The sequence below is a fragment of the Chanodichthys erythropterus genome, chromosome 3 (assembly GCF_024489055.1).
Source record: "Chanodichthys erythropterus isolate Z2021 chromosome 3, ASM2448905v1, whole genome shotgun sequence".
Lineage (NCBI taxonomy): Eukaryota > Metazoa > Chordata > Actinopteri > Cypriniformes > Xenocyprididae > Chanodichthys > Chanodichthys erythropterus.
In genome coordinates this window covers 48,231,919-48,252,667 of record NC_090223.1, presented here as the reverse complement: position 1 = coordinate 48,252,667, position 20,749 = coordinate 48,231,919, and the positions used below count along the sequence as shown (strand labels likewise).

Here is a 20,749-nt window from a genome sequence, read left to right as displayed (position 1 = left end):
TTTTGATTCAAATCAGTGATTCAGAGTGTGAATCAAACTGCCAAAGCCACGTAAACTATTGAAATTTTGAAACACTTATGATGTAACACAACTGAAATTGTTCACTGAAATCATGTGATTTTGGCACTCTGAATCATTGATTTGAAACAAAAGATTCGTAAAGCTCCGAAGCTTCATGAAGCTGTGTTTTGAAATCGCCCATCACTAGATATTGTTGAATAAAGTTGTTATTTTTGGTGTACAAAAAGTATTCTCATCACTTCATAACATTGAACCACTGTAGTCACATGAACTGTTTTAAATATGTCTTTAGTAGCTTTCTGGGCATTGAAAAAGGAAATGATTTTGCTGGCAATGTAGGCCTCGCTGAGCCATCGGATTTTTCTTACAGGTGTGGAACGACATGAGGGTGAGTAATAAATGACATAATTTTCATTTTGGGGTGAACTAACCCTTTAAGTTTTTTTTTTTTTTTGTGAATACGGTCCCAGTTCTTCAAGATATTATCATAACATATGTCAGTTAAGGGCCATTAGTGTATAGCAACCAGTAACACTACTTGATCTTCACTAATTGGATACTGTAATGTCAGTAGTATGTAGTATGCTTATACAAGTTTGAGTTGATCGTTCAAGTTCAGATGTCTGCTAGATTGCACGTGTAAGCAAACAACCATTACTGTGTATTGTCAACCAAGTTGGAGTATGAGTAATACTCTAAAATAACACTAATAAAATAAATTTTGCATGACTTCACTCATTTTGTCATTTAAGCATGTTTATTCTTTTTTTTAAATAAATACACACATCAAAAAGCTTCTAAATGAATTTGAAGTAAATGTTTAAACTCAAGATGCTTTTGTATAACACGTTTCCAAACAATTTTGAAGGACCTACATTTCTGTGAACAAACATGGACCTACTTCCAATTTTTTAATGTTTCATATGGCACACTCTGCTGAAACGGCAACATTAATACAGATCAAATTCAGTAATCGTTCACTTTAGTCTAACCAAAGCACTGGTGGGTATTGAAACCCTGTTTGTAAGCGTAGCTTTTCCCACACTCTGAGCAGCTGTATGGTTTTTCTCCAGTGTGGCTTCGGAGGTGAACATTTAGAGAGCTCTTTTGAGCGAAGCTCTTCCCACACTCCATGCACGCGTACGGCCTTTCACCAGAATGAGTGCGCTGGTGTATTCTGAGGTACGTTTTTTGAGCGAATCTTTTACCACAAACTGTACAGACAAACGGTTTTTCTCCGGAGTGTGTTCGCATGTGTGCTTTCAGGTAGGTTAATTTGTTGAAGGTTCTTCGACAGAATACACACTCAAACCTTTTCTCTTCTGAAATACTTGCATGGTTGTGTCCACTGTGGAAGTTTTGCTCTGCTGTACAGTCTCCATGTGTCGAAATTGTTCCTTCAAGAGTTTGTTCTTCGGCATGTGGCTGTTGTGGTATGTTCGGCTGGACTTGCTCATCTGACGGTACCGTATATGTGATAAAATCTTCAGAGCTCTGGGCAACACAACTATTTTCACTGGCCATTGCTGGTCCTGTAATTCAATAAATGATACATGAACGTCTGAAAATAAATCGTTAATAGCAGCTGCTCTCAAGTTCTTTCTCCACAAACCTCTCAAACTGCTATCTTCAGTTTTACCTTTCCCAGAGCAATCGTCAAATGTCTCTTCCTTGATCGTGATCATATCTGGTTCTTCATCCAGCAAATTTACTGGCTAAAAGATGGAAAATAAAGAAAGAACTAGTTAAGTGTATTCTGACGTTGTACATCAGCGGCAGTATATGAAACCAACCTCTTCTGAGATGACTGAAGAGTCCAGGTGTGTGTCGTCCTCCTGCTCACCAACATTTGACTCCTGGTGTCTCCAGAGGTTCATGGACCATTCCTTACCAAACATATTGTCAACTGCGGGACGACGTCCGGACTCTGTAGGACATTTATTTTGGTCATCTGTCTTATTGGTCAAGTCACTTATGTAAACAGCCTCTTATTACCAATGCAAGAAATCCATTGGTTTAATAAAATGAATTTAATTGACCTTGTATATACGGGTCAATGTCAACGCTTCTGAATGACACTACTCAACAACTACACAATAAAGAGTTAGAGTTGTAACTTGCAGGGTTAATATGGACAATATTTATATAACAATATTAATAATGGACAATATAAAAACAAAATCTGGAATTGTTGCTTCTTTTAAGCTAAAAAAAATAATATGAATAAGAAGCTGAGGAATAAGTAAATGGATTTAGCTTAGCAATGAACAAAACATTTGTTCATGGAAGATTCATTGATTCATAACGAGACGGGATAGCTGCAGATAGGAGGAATGAGCGTGCCGAAAGGTGAATTGCTACAACAGAAACTAATCCCTAACCCTACCCCACACCTTGACAGACAGCTTTCGCGACCAATGATAAAGACCTTTCATCATGCCCCTAACTTTCGTCACACTCAATACTCCAATCTCCAGATACCCACACTTGTTCATAACAAAGTCAGTCATGTTGCCACCTACTGGTGTAATGATGTAACCAGCAGAAAGAGTAAGAATTAATCATTTTGGTGAATAGAGTCATAAGATTCCACTCACCGAGATTAGAGAATTGACTAACACCGTGTCTACTCCAGACGCGAGTGGCGTGACGCAATGCGTCAAAAGACAATAGAACCCATTATAAGCAATGATATTAGTTACGTCTCAAATGACGCACTATGCACTTATACACTATGTACTTATGCTCTATGTACTTATACATATAGTGCGTGAATTGTATAAGGTCATTTTGTCATTTAACAATAGAGTCTGATACCCCTCCCCCTCCAATACGTAATTAAAGCTGTGAAAGTTGAGTGCATGAAGTGTCCAACATTCCACACTTGATTTTTTCTGTTATTTTAGTGCATCATCCGGGTATTTAAAGTGTACTTTTTATTTTTGGAATTTTCAGTGTGAACGCACTACTGCACTATTTGTACTTAAAAACGTCATAGAATAGTGCATAAGTATGCAAATTGGGAGGCACTGATTGTCTACACTGGATGCGGCGTGGCACAATGCGACACAACAAATTCCCAACGGTCGGTTTGTAGCGTTCAGCGTAGACAGCTTTTAGCTTTTGCAGTGCGATGCGACGTGAAAAAAGTTGCGTCTGGTGTAGACACTGTGTCAGGCTACATTTACACGACAACGATGTAGCCTACTAAAAACAGAAAATTTCTTCCTTTGCGTTTTTTCGCATACAGAGGACATCAAAATGATCCCCATTCACACGGATCCGTGAAAATGACTAAAAACGCTGTATCATGCCAGGCCAGTCGTTGGCGATGTCACTTTGTTAAGAAACACTACATATCTACAGTATAGACTGAACACCTAATACGCATACGCATGACATCACCATTTTCACAAATTCGCATTTTTGTAGTTTACACGGAGACGATAATGGTAGGCACTGTTTACACGACACCGTTTTAAACTAAAAAATGAAAACTTGTATGCGTTTTAGTCGTTCATTTACACAACAACTGCATTTTGGGGGCCTGAAAATTAAAACTTTTTAAAACGTCTTTTCAAAAAAAATTATCTCCAACGACAAAAATGCGAATTTGTGAGAACGGTGACGCCATGCGCATGCGTATTACGTGCTCAGGCGCCTATATTTACTTTATAAAGTGACATCTCCAACTACTGGCCTGGCATGCATAATACAACGATTTTAGTCGTTTTCGCGGATCCGTGTAAATGGGGATCGTTTTGACAATGTTGTCATCTGTACGCGAAAAACGCAAAGGAAAAACTTTTCCGTTTTTATTACATAGTTGTCGTGCAAACGTTAATCTATTGTTCAAGGGCACAGTCACGATATAGGGTCCACCCTCTGCAGGCTTTGAACCTTCAGCCTAGAAATCAGATGAATGTACCAATGTGTGAGCTGCAAAATCACAAAGTCATGCATCGTGCATCAGTAAATCACCTCTCAGTCCCGGATGGCTGAATGGAGCTTCTGTCCCGTTCATCTTTCCAGCGGTTTTCCGGGCAGATTGAAGTTCACTCTCCAGAAAATGACATTTCTTTTTCAGAGATTCATTTTCGTTTGTACATCGGGAAATCTCTAATCGCAGCAACAAAGAATTTTCCTCGAAAAGTTTGCCTATTTCCACAACAGCTGTTTTCGCCAACATTTCCATTATGGATGTTAACTGCGTCTGAAAATCAGCATTATTCATGATTTCCATCGTTTACTGGACCATTTATCAGTGGTTTATATTGTAAACACCCGTCCTTCGACCTGACAGCCACCACTATAGCTTCTATGCAGAGCTGCTTTTATATTCTCAGCAAGCAATAGCACTGTATGATTCAATATATTTCCAAGGATAGAATTATAGCATATCTAGCATCTTGCAGAACGGGATCATGTGATGAATTACCGTAAACCACCGTATAGAGAGCGCGCACGAACTATAACCTTTTGATTGGCCGCCTCCAAAACCATTTTGCCAATAGTACCATGGCAACTGTTGCTACGGAAGCCCTGTCCTTTTGGATTGATCTGTGTGGAATTAAAAAAAAAAAAAAAAAATGTTGTTGCTGGCACACTCCAACTTTGATCCCAGCATGAATTATGAATGGTTGACAGGGCGTTGCTTGGCGGTTGCTGGGGTTTTCTGGTTGGTTGCTTGATCCCTGCTCCTAATTAAACGAGCCCACCCCACTCTTATATTCTGGTTCCTAGATTTGCTCTGAGACCCTTCAAGATAAGTCTATACATCCCGAGCTATCATCTGTCAGGAAAATATTAAGTCCATAGCTTTTAACACATTTTATGGTACACAAAGTGTTTCACATTACTTGGAAAACAGGGTTCACATTAGGCTCTTTTGTACTGGGTCCATGTGCAGAACATTTTCCATAGGTTTATTTTTTTATCATCTTCAATAGGTTTATTTACAGACCATCTCTGTAAATGTAATTGCACTTGGCCATCCAAAAAGGTACACTGTTAGACTTTTCCATTTTTACCAGCAAGTTACTGTAGGCTAACTACAGTTCAAATTTACAGTAAACAATACACAACAGATCCAGTGCTGTAATCTACTTGTAGCTATTGTATAAAGTAAGAAAAGTAGTACTACAACATTATAGTATCAGAGCAATTATATTATTCCATAATAAAAACATCAGTTGATACTTTTTTATTGTTGCATGAATTACTTAAATGAACGTAATAAAATATTTATAATACAAACATTCCAGCAACATTGAAACAGAATGGAACAAGTAATAAGGTAAAAAAGAAGTTCAGGCAAGTAGTACTAATTAAAGGATTAGTTCACTTTCAAATTAAAATTTCCTGATAATTTACTCACCCCCATGTCATCCAAGATGTTCATGTCTTTCTTTCTTCAGGCGAAAAGAAATTAAAGTTTTTGATGAAAACATTCCAGGATTATTTTCCTTATAGTAGACTTCAATGGTATCCAAACAGTTGAAGGTCAAAATTACAGTTTCAGTGCAGCTTCAAAGGGCTTTAAACAATACCAGATGAGAAATAAGGGTCTTATCTAGAGAAACGATCACTCATTTTCTAAAAAAAATCTTTAAATTATATACGTTTTAACCATAAATGCTCATCTTGAACTAAATCTCTCCTTCTCCATTTGAATTCCAGCAGTGTAGATGCTGCTAAGTATATTACTGCCCTTGCACTAGCATATTGTAGATGACAATTTAATTCAAACTTTGACCTGTGGAGGGCAGTAATGCACTTAACAGTGTCTACACTGCTGGAATTCAAATAGAGAAGAAGAAGAGAGCTAGTTCAAGACGAGCACTTATGGTTAAAACGTATATAATTTTATTTATTTTTTTGAAAATGAGAAATGGTTTCTCTAGATAAGACCCTTATCTCTCATCTGGTATCGTATAAAGCCCTCTGAAGCTGTAATTTTGACCTTCAACCGTCTGGAGGCTATTGAAGTCCACTATAAGGAGAAAAATCCTGGAATGTTTTCATCAAAAACCTTCATTTCTTTTCGACTGAAGAAAGAAAGACAAGAACATCTTGGATGACATGGGGGTGAGTAAGTTATCAGGAAATTTTAATTTGAAAGTGAACTAATCCTTTAACTAATTGTGGTAGTTGTAGTCAGTGCAGGGCGAGGATGAAGACAATGCTGAAACAGATAAAAATAAAAATTATGTCACTGTGTTATTTTAGAAACCCCTCATATCTAACATAGCCACATGTAAGTGTTTAATCATACTTTTAATAACATTAGACAAATTTGATTTTTTAAAACTGCTCACACTTACTTAATTTGTCTTTTTCCACTCAAATTCTGAAAGCCTCTGCATAAATGTTGCCACACGAGTGTTAAAGTTTTGTGGTTTCCTTTGGACAGCGGAACCTGTCCTTCGGCTTGTACCTGATTTTGAGGTACATTTAGTCCCCTCCGGATTGATCCTGACGAAGAACCTGAAGAAAAGCAGAAAAAAACACCAATTTCACAAGGGCTTCAATCATGTCAGTCACTGAAACAGAGTGTTTTAAGAGGTTTGTCTTCTTACAAAAGTTGCAGGATACCCAAAACAGGGACATTGTTTATTATACACTGATCAGGCATAACATTATGACCACCTTCCTAATATTGTGTTGGTCCCCCTTTTGCTGCCAAAACAGCCCTGACTCATCAATGCATGGACTCCACTAGACCCCTGAAGGTGTGCTGTGGTATCTGCACCAAGATGTTTGCAGCAGATCCTTTAAGTCCTGTAAGTTGTGAGCTGGGGCCTCCATGGATCGGACTTGTTTGTTCAGCACATCCCACAGATGCTCGATTGGTTTTAGATCTGGGGAATTTGGAGGCCAAGTCAACACCTCGAACTCGTTGTTGTCTCCTCAAACCATTCCAGAACTATTTTTGCTTAGCAGCACGGCGCATTATCCTGCTGAAAGAGGCCACAGCCACCAGGGAATACCATTTCCATGAAAGGGTGAACTTGACTTATTCCAACAATGCTTAGGTAGGTGGTATGTGTCAAAGTAACATCCACATGGATGGCAGGACTCAAGGTTTCCCAGCAGAACATTGCCCAAAGCATCGCACTGCCTCCACCGGCCTGTCTTCTTCCCATAGTGCATCCTGGTGCCATGTGTTCCCCAGGCTTGCCCATTTTTCCTGCTTCTAACACATCAACTTTGAGGAAAAAATGTTTACTTGCTGCCTAATATATCCACCCACTAACAGGTGCCGTGATGAAGAGATAATCAGTGTTATTCACTTCACCTGTCAGTGGTCATAATTTTATGCCTGGTCAGTGAATAATCCAATTAAATGATTATATTACATTATATTATATAGTTGCCAATGTCACAGAATAATAGAGTTTCTAGTGAATGATGTATAATGTATCAACACAAACCAATAAGCTTAGTAGTTAGGCATCATGAAACTGCATTTGCAACCCATATTACTTCCATAAGTGGATGCATTTCTGATCCAAAATAAACACAAGTGAAATACCAAAAGAAAGAGTAAATTACAAAAAAAAAAAAAAAAAAAACTTGTACAAATGTGCTCAAAACTCACCTCTGAATGAGTTCTAGAGTGGCACTGGCTGACTCCTGGTACTCGATATTAAAAACGTAGAAGCACCCAAAGAACACAGACAATGCTGCTGCAAAGTCCAGCTGGTTGTCGATAGAGTGTGTTACTCTGCCCTCAATGCTGATAAACCATTTGGATGAAGTCAGCAAGGTATCACCTGAAATATAAATAATCAATGTAAATATATTTATATCGAAGTACAAACTAATGAGTTTAGTGTAACAATGTCTTACCAAGCATGATGAGCCGGGGCGTTGCCGGTAAGTTCATTTCATTTTCGATGGACATCTTGGTAGCAGTTTCCTTTAAAACAAAAAATATGAACATGTTAACACTCGGCTTTTGTCAAACCCCCTTCAAAACTTTAGTTGAACTGTAACACTTAATAGTTACTGACATCTGCTAAGATGAACACAGAGTTGTCCTTTTCCTTAAAGTATTTCATCATTAACAGGATGGCTGATATGGCAGTCCTGTTATTGTTTGCTGCATTGGCGTCATCGTCGATCTCACTTAGGACACTCTGGACGTCTTCGTTCCACTTCAGTTTCTGACTACTGAAGTAGTTCAGTATTCTCTTGGCTTTAACAGTAAGGGTTTCGCTAAAGCGGCTTCTGATGTCAATCCCAGTCAGGATTTTGAAGTGCCTGCAGAGGCCTCTTTCGGTGAACAGGAATGGCCAGTGCCCCTCTATCTCACTGATGGTAGGAGGGGGGCATGAGTTGATCATGTGACGCTGGTACACATAAGTCTGCTGCATTAAGTCATCTACGTTGGGCAACTCGGCAGCCCTTGGGCCTGCAGACTGAAAAATCTCTGCTGCAACCTTTCTCTTCATTTCAAGAGAATCTGCCGTCTCTCCTTCTGGGATGGAGGAAGGCTGCCAATTTATGCATCCATAACTGTCCACTTTACATCTGACTTTTCTAGCAGAGTAGATGTCCTGTTGTCCAGCTCTCTTCCCTGATGGCCTTCTGGGTCGACGAATCCTGTGTTCCAAAATGTCTCTATTGACATGTTCTACCCTAGTTTTTAGTTGTCTCTGTAGGCAACTGAAGCCATTTCCTAGTTGTTCTCCTTCCTCAGAAATGTCTCCAAATGTCAGGGGATATGTAGTCACGATGCTTCGTGCCACTTCTCCACAGGCGGACAAGTTTGGGTTTGGACAGTGGACTTGCATGGCTGCCACAACAATCCTAACAAACTCCCTTCTTGGTCCAGGTCGAGCCCTCTCTCCAGTGGATGTTGCCTGAACAAGAGCTGCTGGCATGCGGTCCCAAGGAACCTGGAAACTTCTGACCCAGTTGGACTTTATAGGATAGTGAGGAATGAATGGCTGTTCAAGAAGGGACTCGTTTGATGATAATGGAGTGAGTGTCATCTCATTAGGTGTTCCATCCACTTGCCCACTGGATTCTTGGTTGAAAAAAAAATAAAAAAATCATGGAAAGAGATACAGAGAAATTGAAATATGTTGAAGAGGCAACAAAGTAACTTCTTCAGAAGCCTCTCAAGCATCATTTATCAGTAAAACTTTGCTATAATGCACTGGGTCTCATTCACCAACAGTTGTGTGGATTATTCGTAATTTATACCACAGGAGAACTTTGCAGGAAAAAATTCTGCATAATTCACAAAACGTGCATATGCACACAAATTGTGTTCCAACATGAATGAGCTTGGAGTATTCTCTTAATGAGCAACCATGTGCCCAGGGTTAATAATTAACATAAAACACATCTAAACCATCTCCTCATTAAGGCTCTACACACAACCTTTCCTTAACAGCCTTTTGTCTTTCTCAGCAAACATATGATGCTCTCTCAAGAAATACTAACACCTGAGAGCACAAGCAACAATATCTGAGCAATGCCAAGTGTGCCATCCTCAAAACCAGTTCAAACACTTCTTATACAGACCTATGCGTTTTTTTATAACACACCTTTTCATATATGATGAAACACATTCATGTATAAGATTTCATCTTAACATATTCATAGCCCCAGCCGGTGTATGTAATTTTTGCGTACAAGTGGTTTTGGTTGTTCCTACATTTTTTTTTTCGTAAATTTAGAATACATATAAGTTTAAAACTTTCTGATGAATCATGATTTGTTTGTGAACATGTTTGTACGAAAACTTCACGCTGAAATTTGTGTGTACACACAGTTAGTCAATGAGACCCATTGTTTTGAAATCGGAATACATTTACTAAATCAATACAAGCTTTCAAGAGAATACAGATGTGGCTTTTGAAAATGTGAAAAACAAACAGATCCTGTCCAGATTTCATACAATATCATGCAATGTTAGAAGAGAGACAATGTCAAAAGGGGGCAGTCAAGTTAGAGAACAGAAGCACGGTGTCTGAAATCATATAATTCAGTGATGAACACTACTTTGTACCCTCTACTACACAAGTCCAGGTAACACAGCCCGCTTTAGTTTTAGTCCAGAATTCTACAAATTTCAAACAAGGATCCTCGTTTGCAAATCACTGGACATTTTAGAGACAAAATGGTTGAAAATGGTGGAAACGAAGTACAGGGGGCCCAGAGCCCACCACTTCTCCCAGCAACTCGCCATCGGGTTTTGGTCTAAAAAATTGGGTCATAGTTCCACCACTCTATTCTGACCACTTGTAATCAGATTTCGAGGGGAGAGTCTCTGACTTAGTGAGTGCATACATCACACACTACATGTTGCTGTGTGTTGGTTGAGTAATAAAATTAAAATAAACTAATCAAGGAAAAAAAATACACACAAAATAAAAATAAACACACCCCAAATACATTTCAATGTTAAAGCTTTTTTTTTTGGTTAAAAATGATCCAAAATCAATTTTTGAGCAAGTACATAACCAAGCCAGAGTCAACACCTCAAACTCGTTGTTGTCTCCTCAAACCATTCCAGAACCATTTTTGCTTTGTGGCAGGGTGTGTTATCCTGCTGAAAGAGGCCACAGCCACCAAGGAATACCGTTTCCATGAAAGGGTGTACATGGTCTGCAACAATGCTTGGGTAGGTAGTACGTGTCAAAGTAACATCCACATGGATGGCAGGACCCAAGGTTTCCCAGCAGAACAGTACCCAAAGCATCACACTGCCTCCACTGGCTTGTCTTCTTCCCATAGTGCATCCTGGTGCCATGTGTTCCCCAGGTAAGTGACGGAAACGCACCTGTCCACGTGATGTAAAAGAAAACGTGATTCATCACACCAGGCCACCTTCTTCCATTGCTCCATGGTCCAGTTCTGATGCTCACATGCCCACTGTTGGTGCTTTCGGCGGTGGACAGGAGTCAGCATGGGCACCCTGACTGGTCAGCATCTATGCAGCCCCAAACGCAACAAACTGTGGTGCACTGTGTATTCTGACACCTTTCTATCAGAACCAGCATTAACTTCTTGAGCAATTTGAGCTACAGGAGCTCGTCTGTTGGATCGGACCACACGGTCCAGCCTTCGCTCCCCATGTGCATCTATGAGTCTTGGCCATCCATGACCCTGTCGCCGGTTCATCACTGTTCCTTCCTTGGACCACTTTTGTTAGACACTGACCACTGCAGACCAGGAACACCCCACAAGAGCTGCAGTTTTAAGATGCTCTGACAGTCGTCTATCCATCACAATTTAGCTCTTGTCAAACTCGCTCAAATCCTTACACTTGCCCAATTTTCCTGCTTCTAAAACATCAACTTTGAGGACAAAATTTTCACTTCCTGCCTAATAAATATCCCACCCACTAACAGGTCTCATGATGAAGAGATAATCAGTGTTATTCACTTCACCTGTCAGTGGTCATAATGTTATGCCTGATCGGTGTATATATAGTTTAAAAGTTAAAGTCATCTTAAGTTCTAAAATATAAAGAACCCTGAGAAAAAGTGTGTTTCCAAAGGCCACATCTGTAGGTCAAACAGTCCTTTTCTCACATTAATACCGGCAAACTGCGATGTTAATCATCAGAAATTACCATTGAACACTGCAACGTTTTCTTTATCCACCTGGATGAGAATCGCTCTAGATTGTCATCCAATTTGACAGCCTTTTGTTTTTACTTCTGAGTGACAGGTGTAAGAGGATGATCATTCAGAGCGTCATTTTGCTCTTAAAACACGAGACACATTACAACTACTGTAGTACTGCAGTTACAATAGTACCCAATGGTAACTGCAGAGCTGCAGCGCTGATGAATAGAAAAGAAGGCAGGGTCTCAAGCGCTAGACTCAGCGCAACTGTCAGACATCCATCTACATAGAAAAACAAAAGCAGCAGAGCTTACAGTCTTCTAACATCACCGCCTTCTGACCTCGTACATACTCCTAATCTTATACATATTCTTTGTTTACGCATAGCAGCATTTAATTTACTGGCATCATACTGATTTACTGGCAAAGTTACAGCTTCTCATACTGGAAAACTGCCAGACCTAATTTACCAGTATTTAAAAAAAAAAAAATCCTGTTCACACATGATCTCTAACAATTTAAGTAATTTATCAAGTTGATTAGTAATTTACCAACAATTTACAAGTAAAACTGCAAAAAGAGTGCGAAAAGAGCTATTGTCAGTCTCTCAATTCAGTCTGGTCGCTTCTGACAACGGTTGACAGACTCTTTCATGCAAACGTGGCAATAGTGAACACTGTGTAAACACCTTAATCCTTTAAAGTGGGCACCAAAATGAAAAGCAAGACACGACAACACCATACAGAGGTACTATAGCACAACACGCAGATGTTTTTTCTGCATTTAAGATTGTTTCTTACCTCTTTGTCTGAATGTTTTCACTAGTTTTCGACACTGTATAGGCTCCAGAAAGTCTTGAAGATCTGACACCTCTACTAAGGAAAGGTCCTCTGTCTTCTCCACACCCACCACACATGAAAGATGATTAACCATATTTTGAACTTTGTTACTGTCCAACTCTGGGAGAATTTTTTTGATTTCCTCTTGGATTGCGCCTGTAGGGGGTTAAAAAGAGCACAATGAGGGTAGGTTGCACCATGAAGCTTAAACTAAATGTAACTGAAATTAAACAAAGGGATAGTTCACCCAAAAAATGAAAATTATCCCATGAATTACTCACGCTCAAGCCATCCTAGGTGTACATGTCTATCTTTCAGAATTCAGACAAACACAATCAGTTATATTAAAAAATATCCTGGCTCCTCCAAGCTTTATAATGGTAGTAAATGGGGCTCAAGATTTTGAAGTCCAAAAAAGCGCATCCATCCATCATAAAAGTAATCCATACAACTCCAGGGGGTTAATAAAGGCCTTCTGAAGCGAAGCAATGGGTTTTTGTAAAAAAAAAAACAGTCAGGAATTAGAAGTCTAAAACGAGAAATTTTAATGTTGGAGGATTTCGATATAAGAGAAGAGGAGCTAGAGTTTGTCGTCCAGACGTATTTGTTTGAACCGCGAGAAGCATCTAAGCTCACGATACTCCTACATCGTGCATCATATATCGCTAGGCCTGTCGCAATAATCAATATATCGACTTATCGCGCAATATACGTACATTACCTTGATCATTTTTGGTGACGCAATCTAGATCGCCCATTATGTTTACATGATAATGAATGTCAATCATACAGTCATCAGCAGTTCTTACACAGAGCAGTCATCGACAGGTGAATAAAAGACGTTATTTGAGGCGTTATAGTGTTTTCCTGACAACTACAGACAGTTTGGAAGAACAAGTCTGAATGCTCTCGATTTCAAAGCCGCAATCCACTGTTCCGGTGCAAATATAAATGTCTTTGTTCATACGGACATCTGACTGCTATGTACGGTTTGTGTTTTCAGCAATAGTGCACCCTTACTTTACTAAGAAAAGAAGGTCAGGGAAAAATCTGTAAATGGAAAATCTCCATAGTGCCTTTTGTGCATTTTCAGTTTTTTTTTTCTTGTTACTTTGCACTTTTTTTTAGAAAATATTTTACCATTTATTCAAGTTTTTTAATATAGGATATTACATGTTTTGATCCTTCATTTCAATGATCTAAGAAAATAAATGGTTGTTGTCATTTGAAAGTGTGTAGGCCTACTTGCATTATTATGCTGTTATATTATGATTATATATTCAGTGACATAAAATGGTCTTAAAATGACAATAATATCACTTATCGCAATCTGAACAAAATATCAGAAATAGCAGAAATCTGGAACAATATATCGCACAACAAGAAGTATTTATCATGGCAGGCCTATAATATTGCTTAACCTTTTAATCTTAATCTTTTAAGTTAATATTTTGACAAGCCATCTGCTGGAAGCTAGTTATTATTAACCCACTGGAGTCATATAGTTTACTTTTATGATGGATGTATGTTCTTTTTTGTTTTTACAAATCTTTTGTTTCGAATCAGTGGTTCAGAGCGACAAAGTCACGTGATTTCAGTAAACGAGGTTTTGTTACGTCATAAGTGTTTCAAAACTTCAATAGTTTACGTGACTCTGGCAATTTGATACACGCTCTGAACCACTGATTTGAAACAAAAGATTCGTAAACCTTCAAAGCTTCATGAAGCAGTGTTTTGAAATCGCCCATCACTAGATATTGTTGAATAAAGTCGTTATTTTGTTTTTTTGGCACACAAAAAGTATTCTCGTCACTTCATAACATTAAGATTGAACCACTGTAGTCACATGAACTGTTTTAAATATGTCTTTAGTAGATTTCTGGGCATTGAAAGTGTTCATCATCTTGACTTGCTGTCAATGGAGGCCTCACTGAGCCATCAGATTTTATCAAAAATATCTTAATTTGTGTTTTAAAGATGAATGAAGGGTGTGAAACAACATGAGGGTGAGTAATTAATGACAGTATTTTCATTTTTAGGTGAACTAACCCTTTAACACTTAACATGGTAATCAATCATTCAAAACAAAGAGTTTACAACATATGTGTATGAGGTCAGCTGTGATAAAATAAATTACTTGTGTACATCAGTACATGACCAAATAACTACACAAGACAAAAAGTTCTCTCACCTTTGACACTTTGATTATCTTGCTCCTCCTCAATTCTTTCTGAGGAGCAATCGTCAAACGCCTCCTCCTTGATCATGATCATGTCTGGTTCTTCTTCCAGCAAGTTTACTGGCTAAAGGATAGGAAATAAAGGAGGGAGCTAGTAAGCTGTATTCTGACAGGACTCCACAAACTTCACACAGCAGTAGCTACATGAGACCAACCTCTCCTATGATGACCGCAGACTCCAAGTGTGTGTCGTCCTCCTGCTCTCCACCCTTTGACTCCTCATGTCTCCAGAGGTTCATGCACCATTCCTTCCCGAAGACATTGTCAATTGCTGGGCGATGTCCAGTGTCTGCTGAACATGTGGGCATTAGGCGGGTATAGTCAGGGGATGTTTGAAACTCCAACCTTTAACGCAGCTTTTTGCATTTAACATCAACATATCTGCAGATCTCGGTTTTTGCATCAGAAGAAATATCTTATATTTTACCTGTAAGTCCCGGATGGCTGAATGGAGCTTTTGTCCCGTTCATCTTTCCAGCGGTTTTCCGAGCAGATTGAAGTTCACTCTCCAGAAACTGACATTTCTTTTTCAGAGATTCATTTTCGCTTGAAAACCGCGAAATCTCTAGTCGCAGAAAAGACGAGTTTTTCTCGAAAAGTTTGCTTAATTCCACAACAGCTGTTTTCGCCACAGTTTCCATTATGGATGTTAACTGTGTCTGAAATTCAGTGGTATTCATTATGTCCATTGTTTATGGGACACTTAAAAAAAAAAACGCGTCCTTCGACCCAACAGCTCAATTAATGTCTCAAATTAAATGCTTAAATGGCGGTGTGTTACCTTTATTATTTATGAAGATAGAAACAAAGCATAGCGTTTGGCAGAAAAGGATCATGGGATGAATTACCGTAAACCACCGTGTAGAGGCGCCTCTACTACAGTCCACAGGAATGCTGTTGTCTTTGTTCACTTGAAGAGGTTTGGCTGCTCCTAAACAAAACCTTTTTAAAGAAGCCTTGAAATAAATGGAATTGAGATGAATTTCCGAGTTAAAACTTTGTGACCATCAAATTTTTAAATATTATGAAAAATTGTAATATTAAATAACATCTTTAAATAAACTCATAAAGCTTAAAATTATTTTTTGTTATTGTGCGTAAGTTTGTGGGGTGAAATTACAGAGAGTTGAATTCAAGAAGAAAAGTTAGACGATATAAATAGAAATTAGACAATTTTTGTTTGTCAATGATAACTTTTCACAATAAAAAATAACATCTTTGATTACAAAGGAGTGCATTCGGAGCCATTGTAAAATACTCACCTGAGATGTAATTACACCAGTATTAGTGCCAATGCTGTGCACTTTTAATAACACTTTTAAAAATACGTTTGATAAATGTTAAATGCATGTTGGAAGAATTATTACAATGGTAAAGAAAAAAAAAAAGAAAAAATGTTTCGGTACCTAAAATGTTTTGGGAAAGCTTTATAAAAGTTTTAAGATAAAAAATAAATCGCTCTTTGGTTATCCAGTTTCAAACATGCAGTTTTAGATGCTGATATTTTACAAACAGAAATAAAATCACTTTAAAATCTAATGTAAAGTTTAGAACGCATGGGGTTAAATAATGGTGAAGTCTATTAAAGTTTATAAGAATAAGAATATATTGTGAATTTTCTTGTGAAATGCAATTAATATATAGAATTTTTCAAGATGAAATGTGAGGTGATTTTGCATTGCACTAAATCAGGTAAAGAAAATTATAGAAATATGCGCAAACATTTGACATACATTTTCAAAGATCTGACTGAATGTCAAAATTTAGGGTACCACTTTATTTTATTCAGAGAAACATGAATTATGTAAAATGTTTCAGGGAAGGCAATACATAAAATAGTTGTTTAAACATAATAAAGCTATTGCTTGAAATCAATGGAAATAATGGGAGACTGTTACTGTTTAGTGTTGGCAAGCATTTATATTTATACTGTTATAAAAAACAACCTTTGCTCTCAGTATATCCATCCAGTTTTTCCCCCCATGGTTTAATTTTTTTGAATTCGTTGAATTCAATAGTATCACGACATATCATCCCTAAAGGGTTAGTTTACCCAAAAATGAAAATAATGTCATTTATTCCTCACCCTCATGTCGTTCCACACCCGTAAGACCTTTGTTAATATTCGGAACACAAATTAAGATATTTTAGTTGAAATCCGATGGCTCAGTGTGGCCTCTATAGGGAGCAATGACATTTCCTCTCTCAAGATCCATTAATGTACTAAAAACATATTTAAAACAGTTCATGTGACTACAGTGGTTCAATATTAATATTATAAAACGACGAGAATATTTTTCGTGCGGCAAAAAAAACAAAATAACGACTTATAAAGTGATGGCCGATTTCAAAACACTACTTCAGGAAGCTTCGGAGCACAAATGAATCAGCGTGTCGAATCAGCAGTTCAGAGCGCCAAAGTCATGTGATTTCAGCAGTTTGACGTTTTGACACGCGATCCGAATCATGATTCGATACGCTGATTAATTTGTGCTCCGAAGCTTCCTGAAGCAGTGTTTTAAAATCGGCCATCACTAAATAAGTCCTTATTTCGTTTTTTTGGTGGTTTCAGAAGTGAACAATAAGAGGACACTTTTGAGCGAAGCTCCTTCCACACTATGTGTACGCGTACGGCCTCTCACCAGAATGAATGCGCTCGTGTAATAGAAAGCTTGGTTTTTGAGCAAACCGTCGACCACAAACTGTACAGACAAAAGGTTTTTCTCCAGAGTGTGTTCGCATGTGTTTTTGCAATCGGCTTAGATATTCAAAGGTTTTCTCACATAAAACACACTTTAACTTTTTTAACGTTTGTGTATTAGTTACACGTTTACGCTTTCTTTTCACTTTGCTGGGAAAACATTCGACAGCAGGGCTCAAATCTGACCCTGTTACACTGTTTCCAAGGGTAGCAGTTGTTCCATCAAGAATGTTTTTGTCCTTTCTCTGTTGTCTTCTTAATTTCATGTGGTCGTCTGACTGTACCGTGTATGTGATAAAATCTTCAAAGCTCTCATCACTGGTCATTGCTGGTCCTGTAATTCAATAAATGATACATGAATGTCTGAAAATAATAAAAAGCAGTTGTTCTCAAGTTCTTTCACCACAAACCTTTCAAACTGTTACTTTGGTCTGCTTCAGGTTTGTTTTTCCCAGAGCAATCGTCAATCTTCAGCGACTCTTCTTTAATCATAATCACATCTGGTTCTTCATCCAGCAGATTTACTGGCTAAAGGGTTGAAAATAAAAGAGGGTTTGATTGTTTTTAGGAGAACTCCACATACAGTAGTGTGTGAGACCAACCTCTTCTGAGATGACTGAGGAGTTCAGGTGTGTGTCGTCCTCCTGCTCACCAACATTTGACTCCTGGTGTCTCCAGAGGTTCATGCACCATTCCTTACCGAAGACACTGTCAATTGTGGGACGACGTCCAGACTCTGTACCAAACATTTGGACATTAAAGGGATAGTTCACCCAAAAATGAAAATTTGATGTTTATCTGATTACCCCCAGTACATCCAAGATGTAGAGGACTTTGTTTCTTCAGTAGAACACAAATGATGATTTTTAACTCCAACCGTTGCCGTCTATCAGCCGTATAATGCATGTCAATGGGAACTTCGTCTATAAGAGTCAAAAAAACATGCGCAGACAAATCCAAATTAAACCCTGCGGCTCGTGACGACACATTGATGTCCTAAGACACGAAACGATCGGTTTGTGTGAGAAACTGAACAGTATTTATATCATTTTATACCTCTAATACACCACTATGACCAACTGTGTTCAGCACTCGGTTAGTGAGGTCAAAAAACGTCCTCTGATGACTGACGTGATCTCTCGCACTTTGCTTCAATGAGTGCAAGACATCACTTCCGCTGTCAGAGCGCGATCAGACCTCACTAACTGAGTGCTGAACGCAGTTGGACATAGTGGTGTTTTAGAGGTAAAAAATGATATAAATACTGTTCAGTTTCTCACACAAACCGATCGTTTCGTGTCTTAGGACATCAATGTGTCGTCACGAGCCGTAGGGTTTAATTTAGATTTGTCTGCACATGTTTTTTTGACTCTTATAGATTGTGTTACCATTGACTCGCATTATACGGCTGACAGACCGTGTTTGTGTTCTGCTGAAGAAACAAAGTCACCTACATCTTGGATGCCCTGGGGGTAAGCAGATAAACATCACATTTTCATTTTTGGGTGAACTATCTCTTTAATTATTTTGCAACACAAGAAGTAAGCTATTTTCTGTGAGATTTTATGTGCAATATTTCAAAAACAAGTTCAGCATTTATTTATTTTCCTCAGGAAGAAGTACAAAGACATTTCATTTAGGCAAAAAAAATTCACAGTATCAGTCTGCTATCACCTCTCAGTCCCGGATGGCTGAATGGAGCTTCTGTCCCGTTCATCTTTCCAGCGGTTTTCCGGGCAGATTGAAGTTCACTCTCCAGAAAATGACATTTCTTTTTCAGAGATTCATTTTCGCTTGTACATCGTGAAATCTCTAATCGCAGCAAAAACGAATTCTTCTCGAAAAGTTTGAGTATTTCCACAACAGCTGTTTTCGCCACAGTTTCCATTATGGATATTAGCTGTGTCTGTACTTCAGCCGTATCCATGATTTCCATATTTTACGTCAGTTTAATTTAGTTAATGTAGACTCTACTGTATTCTACTCCACATTTGTTTTTATTGTGACAGACAATGCTACTATATTCTTTACGATCTTTCTGTAGACACAAACTACCGGTTGACAGAACAGGATCATGGGATGAATTACCGTAAAGCACCGTGTAGATGCGCCTATTCTATAGGTCACAGTTGTGTCTTGAGGGGGTTTGGCTGCTTGGCATTCCACTTTACCACCAGTGGAGCAAATGCCATTCAAAAGAGACCTTGCTAAGGGGCTAAACAAAACCATTAAAAATAAAGTAATAATAAAAAAAGTCGGTGTGAAACATGTTAAATTGTGACTTGTTTCCAAATGGCTTATCAAACGCAGAAGGGCGGGATTAATTCATTGGTTGTTCATTGGATTGTGAAAATTGGGCGGTTTTTTTTAGATCTGGTATTGGATTGGTTTGAGTGCAGCGCGGCCTTGCATACGTCAGCAAAGACGAGTTAGTCATTTCAGAGAAGCGCAAGTTTTATTTTAAAGATTATGATGTCAATGTTATTTATATATGCGCACCTCTCTGGGCTCTTTCACACAGTCAATGATCTTCAAAAACTCATATGCACTGCATGCAGTCTGTGTGCTAAACAACTGTAATAAATTAGAACAACAAAAAAAAGATTTTTATCGTGTCTCAAACTTGCAATTTAGATTTAGATGCTGATACTTTACAAACACACAGAAATAAAATCATTTTGAAATCTATATGTAAAGTTTAAACAACAAGATCCAACTGGATGAAATTGTAGTGAGGATTATTAAAATGTATGAGAATATAAGAAAATGAAGTTTAATGTGAATTTCATTGTGAAAGGCAATTTATTTATATGAAGCATATTTTTAGTTGAAGCACTTGGTGATTTTGTACTTAAAATCAATTAAAAAATACTCAAACAGTTGATGATCTGTCTAAATCAAAACTGTACCATTTATTTGTGAAAATACTACCACATTTAATAAAAAAAAAAACTAATATTTTATTCAGGAAAAATGTAAAATATTTCAGGGTCTGCAAAAGATAAAAACATCAAGTTATAAGTTATCATGGTTAGTTATTAAAAAGTTACAGCAATAACAAATCCATAGTTCTTTTTCTCCAAAGTAGCAGACAACTGGACACAAGAACACAGTTTACTCAAGGAATTGGGCTACTTTAAAGGGTTAGTTCACCCAAAAATGAAAATTCTGTCATTAATTACTCACCATCATGTCGTTCCACACCCGTAAGACCTTCGTTCATCTTCAGAACACTAAGATATTTTTGATGAAATCAGATGGCTCAGTGAAGCCTCCATTGACAGCAAGATAATTAACACTTTCAGTGTCCAGAAAGCTACTAAAGTTATCTTTAAAACAATTCATGTGACTACAGTGGTTC

At 38.1% G+C, this 20,749-nt stretch overlaps 2 protein-coding genes across 2 annotated transcripts; both read right to left on the bottom strand.

Moving 5' to 3' along the window:
• Positions 1-1,008: 1,008 nt before the first annotated feature.
• Positions 1,009-19,450, bottom strand: LOC137004693 (zinc finger protein 41-like). Its single transcript, XM_067365272.1, has 4 exons — positions 19,063-19,450; positions 17,991-18,124; positions 17,799-17,916; positions 1,009-1,553 (listed from the first exon to the last, which is right to left on the bottom strand). Exons 1-4 carry the CDS (start codon positions 19,322-19,324, stop codon positions 1,009-1,011), a joined length of 1,059 nt encoding a protein of 352 aa, XP_067221373.1. The 5' UTR covers positions 19,325-19,450.
• LOC137017870 (uncharacterized) lies at positions 6,066-15,579 on the bottom strand. Its single transcript, XM_067382606.1, has 9 exons — positions 15,115-15,579; positions 14,843-14,976; positions 14,640-14,751; positions 12,410-12,604; positions 8,037-9,055; positions 7,873-7,942; positions 7,622-7,796; positions 6,345-6,507; positions 6,066-6,205 (listed from the first exon to the last, which is right to left on the bottom strand). Exons 1-8 carry the CDS (start codon positions 15,374-15,376, stop codon positions 6,345-6,347), a joined length of 2,130 nt encoding a protein of 709 aa, XP_067238707.1. The 5' UTR covers positions 15,377-15,579; the 3' UTR covers positions 6,066-6,205.
• Positions 19,451-20,749: the final 1,299 nt, after the last annotated feature.

Excerpts from the sequence above, each read along its gene's own strand:
- LOC137017870 (XM_067382606.1), bottom strand. The coding sequence starts at position 15,376 with ATGGACATAATGAATACCACTGAATTTCAGACACAGTTAACATCCATA. Across the intron at positions 14,752-14,842 it reads CTGCGGTCATCATAGGAGAG|CCAGTAAACTTGCTGGAAGA; the intron begins GTTGGTCTCATG and ends CCTATCCTTTAG. Across the intron at positions 7,797-7,872 it reads GCCCCGGCTCATCATGCTTG|GTGATACCTTGCTGACTTCA; the intron begins GTAAGACATTGT and ends TTTATATTTCAG.
- LOC137004693 (XM_067365272.1), bottom strand. The coding sequence starts at position 19,324 with ATGGAAATCATGGATACGGCTGAAGTACAGACACAGCTAATATCCATA. Across the intron at positions 18,125-19,062 it reads CAGCCATCCGGGACTGAGAG|AGTCTGGACGTCGTCCCACA; the intron begins GTGATAGCAGAC and ends TGTTTGGTACAG. Across the intron at positions 17,917-17,990 it reads CCTCAGTCATCTCAGAAGAG|CCAGTAAATCTGCTGGATGA; the intron begins GTTGGTCTCACA and ends TCAACCCTTTAG.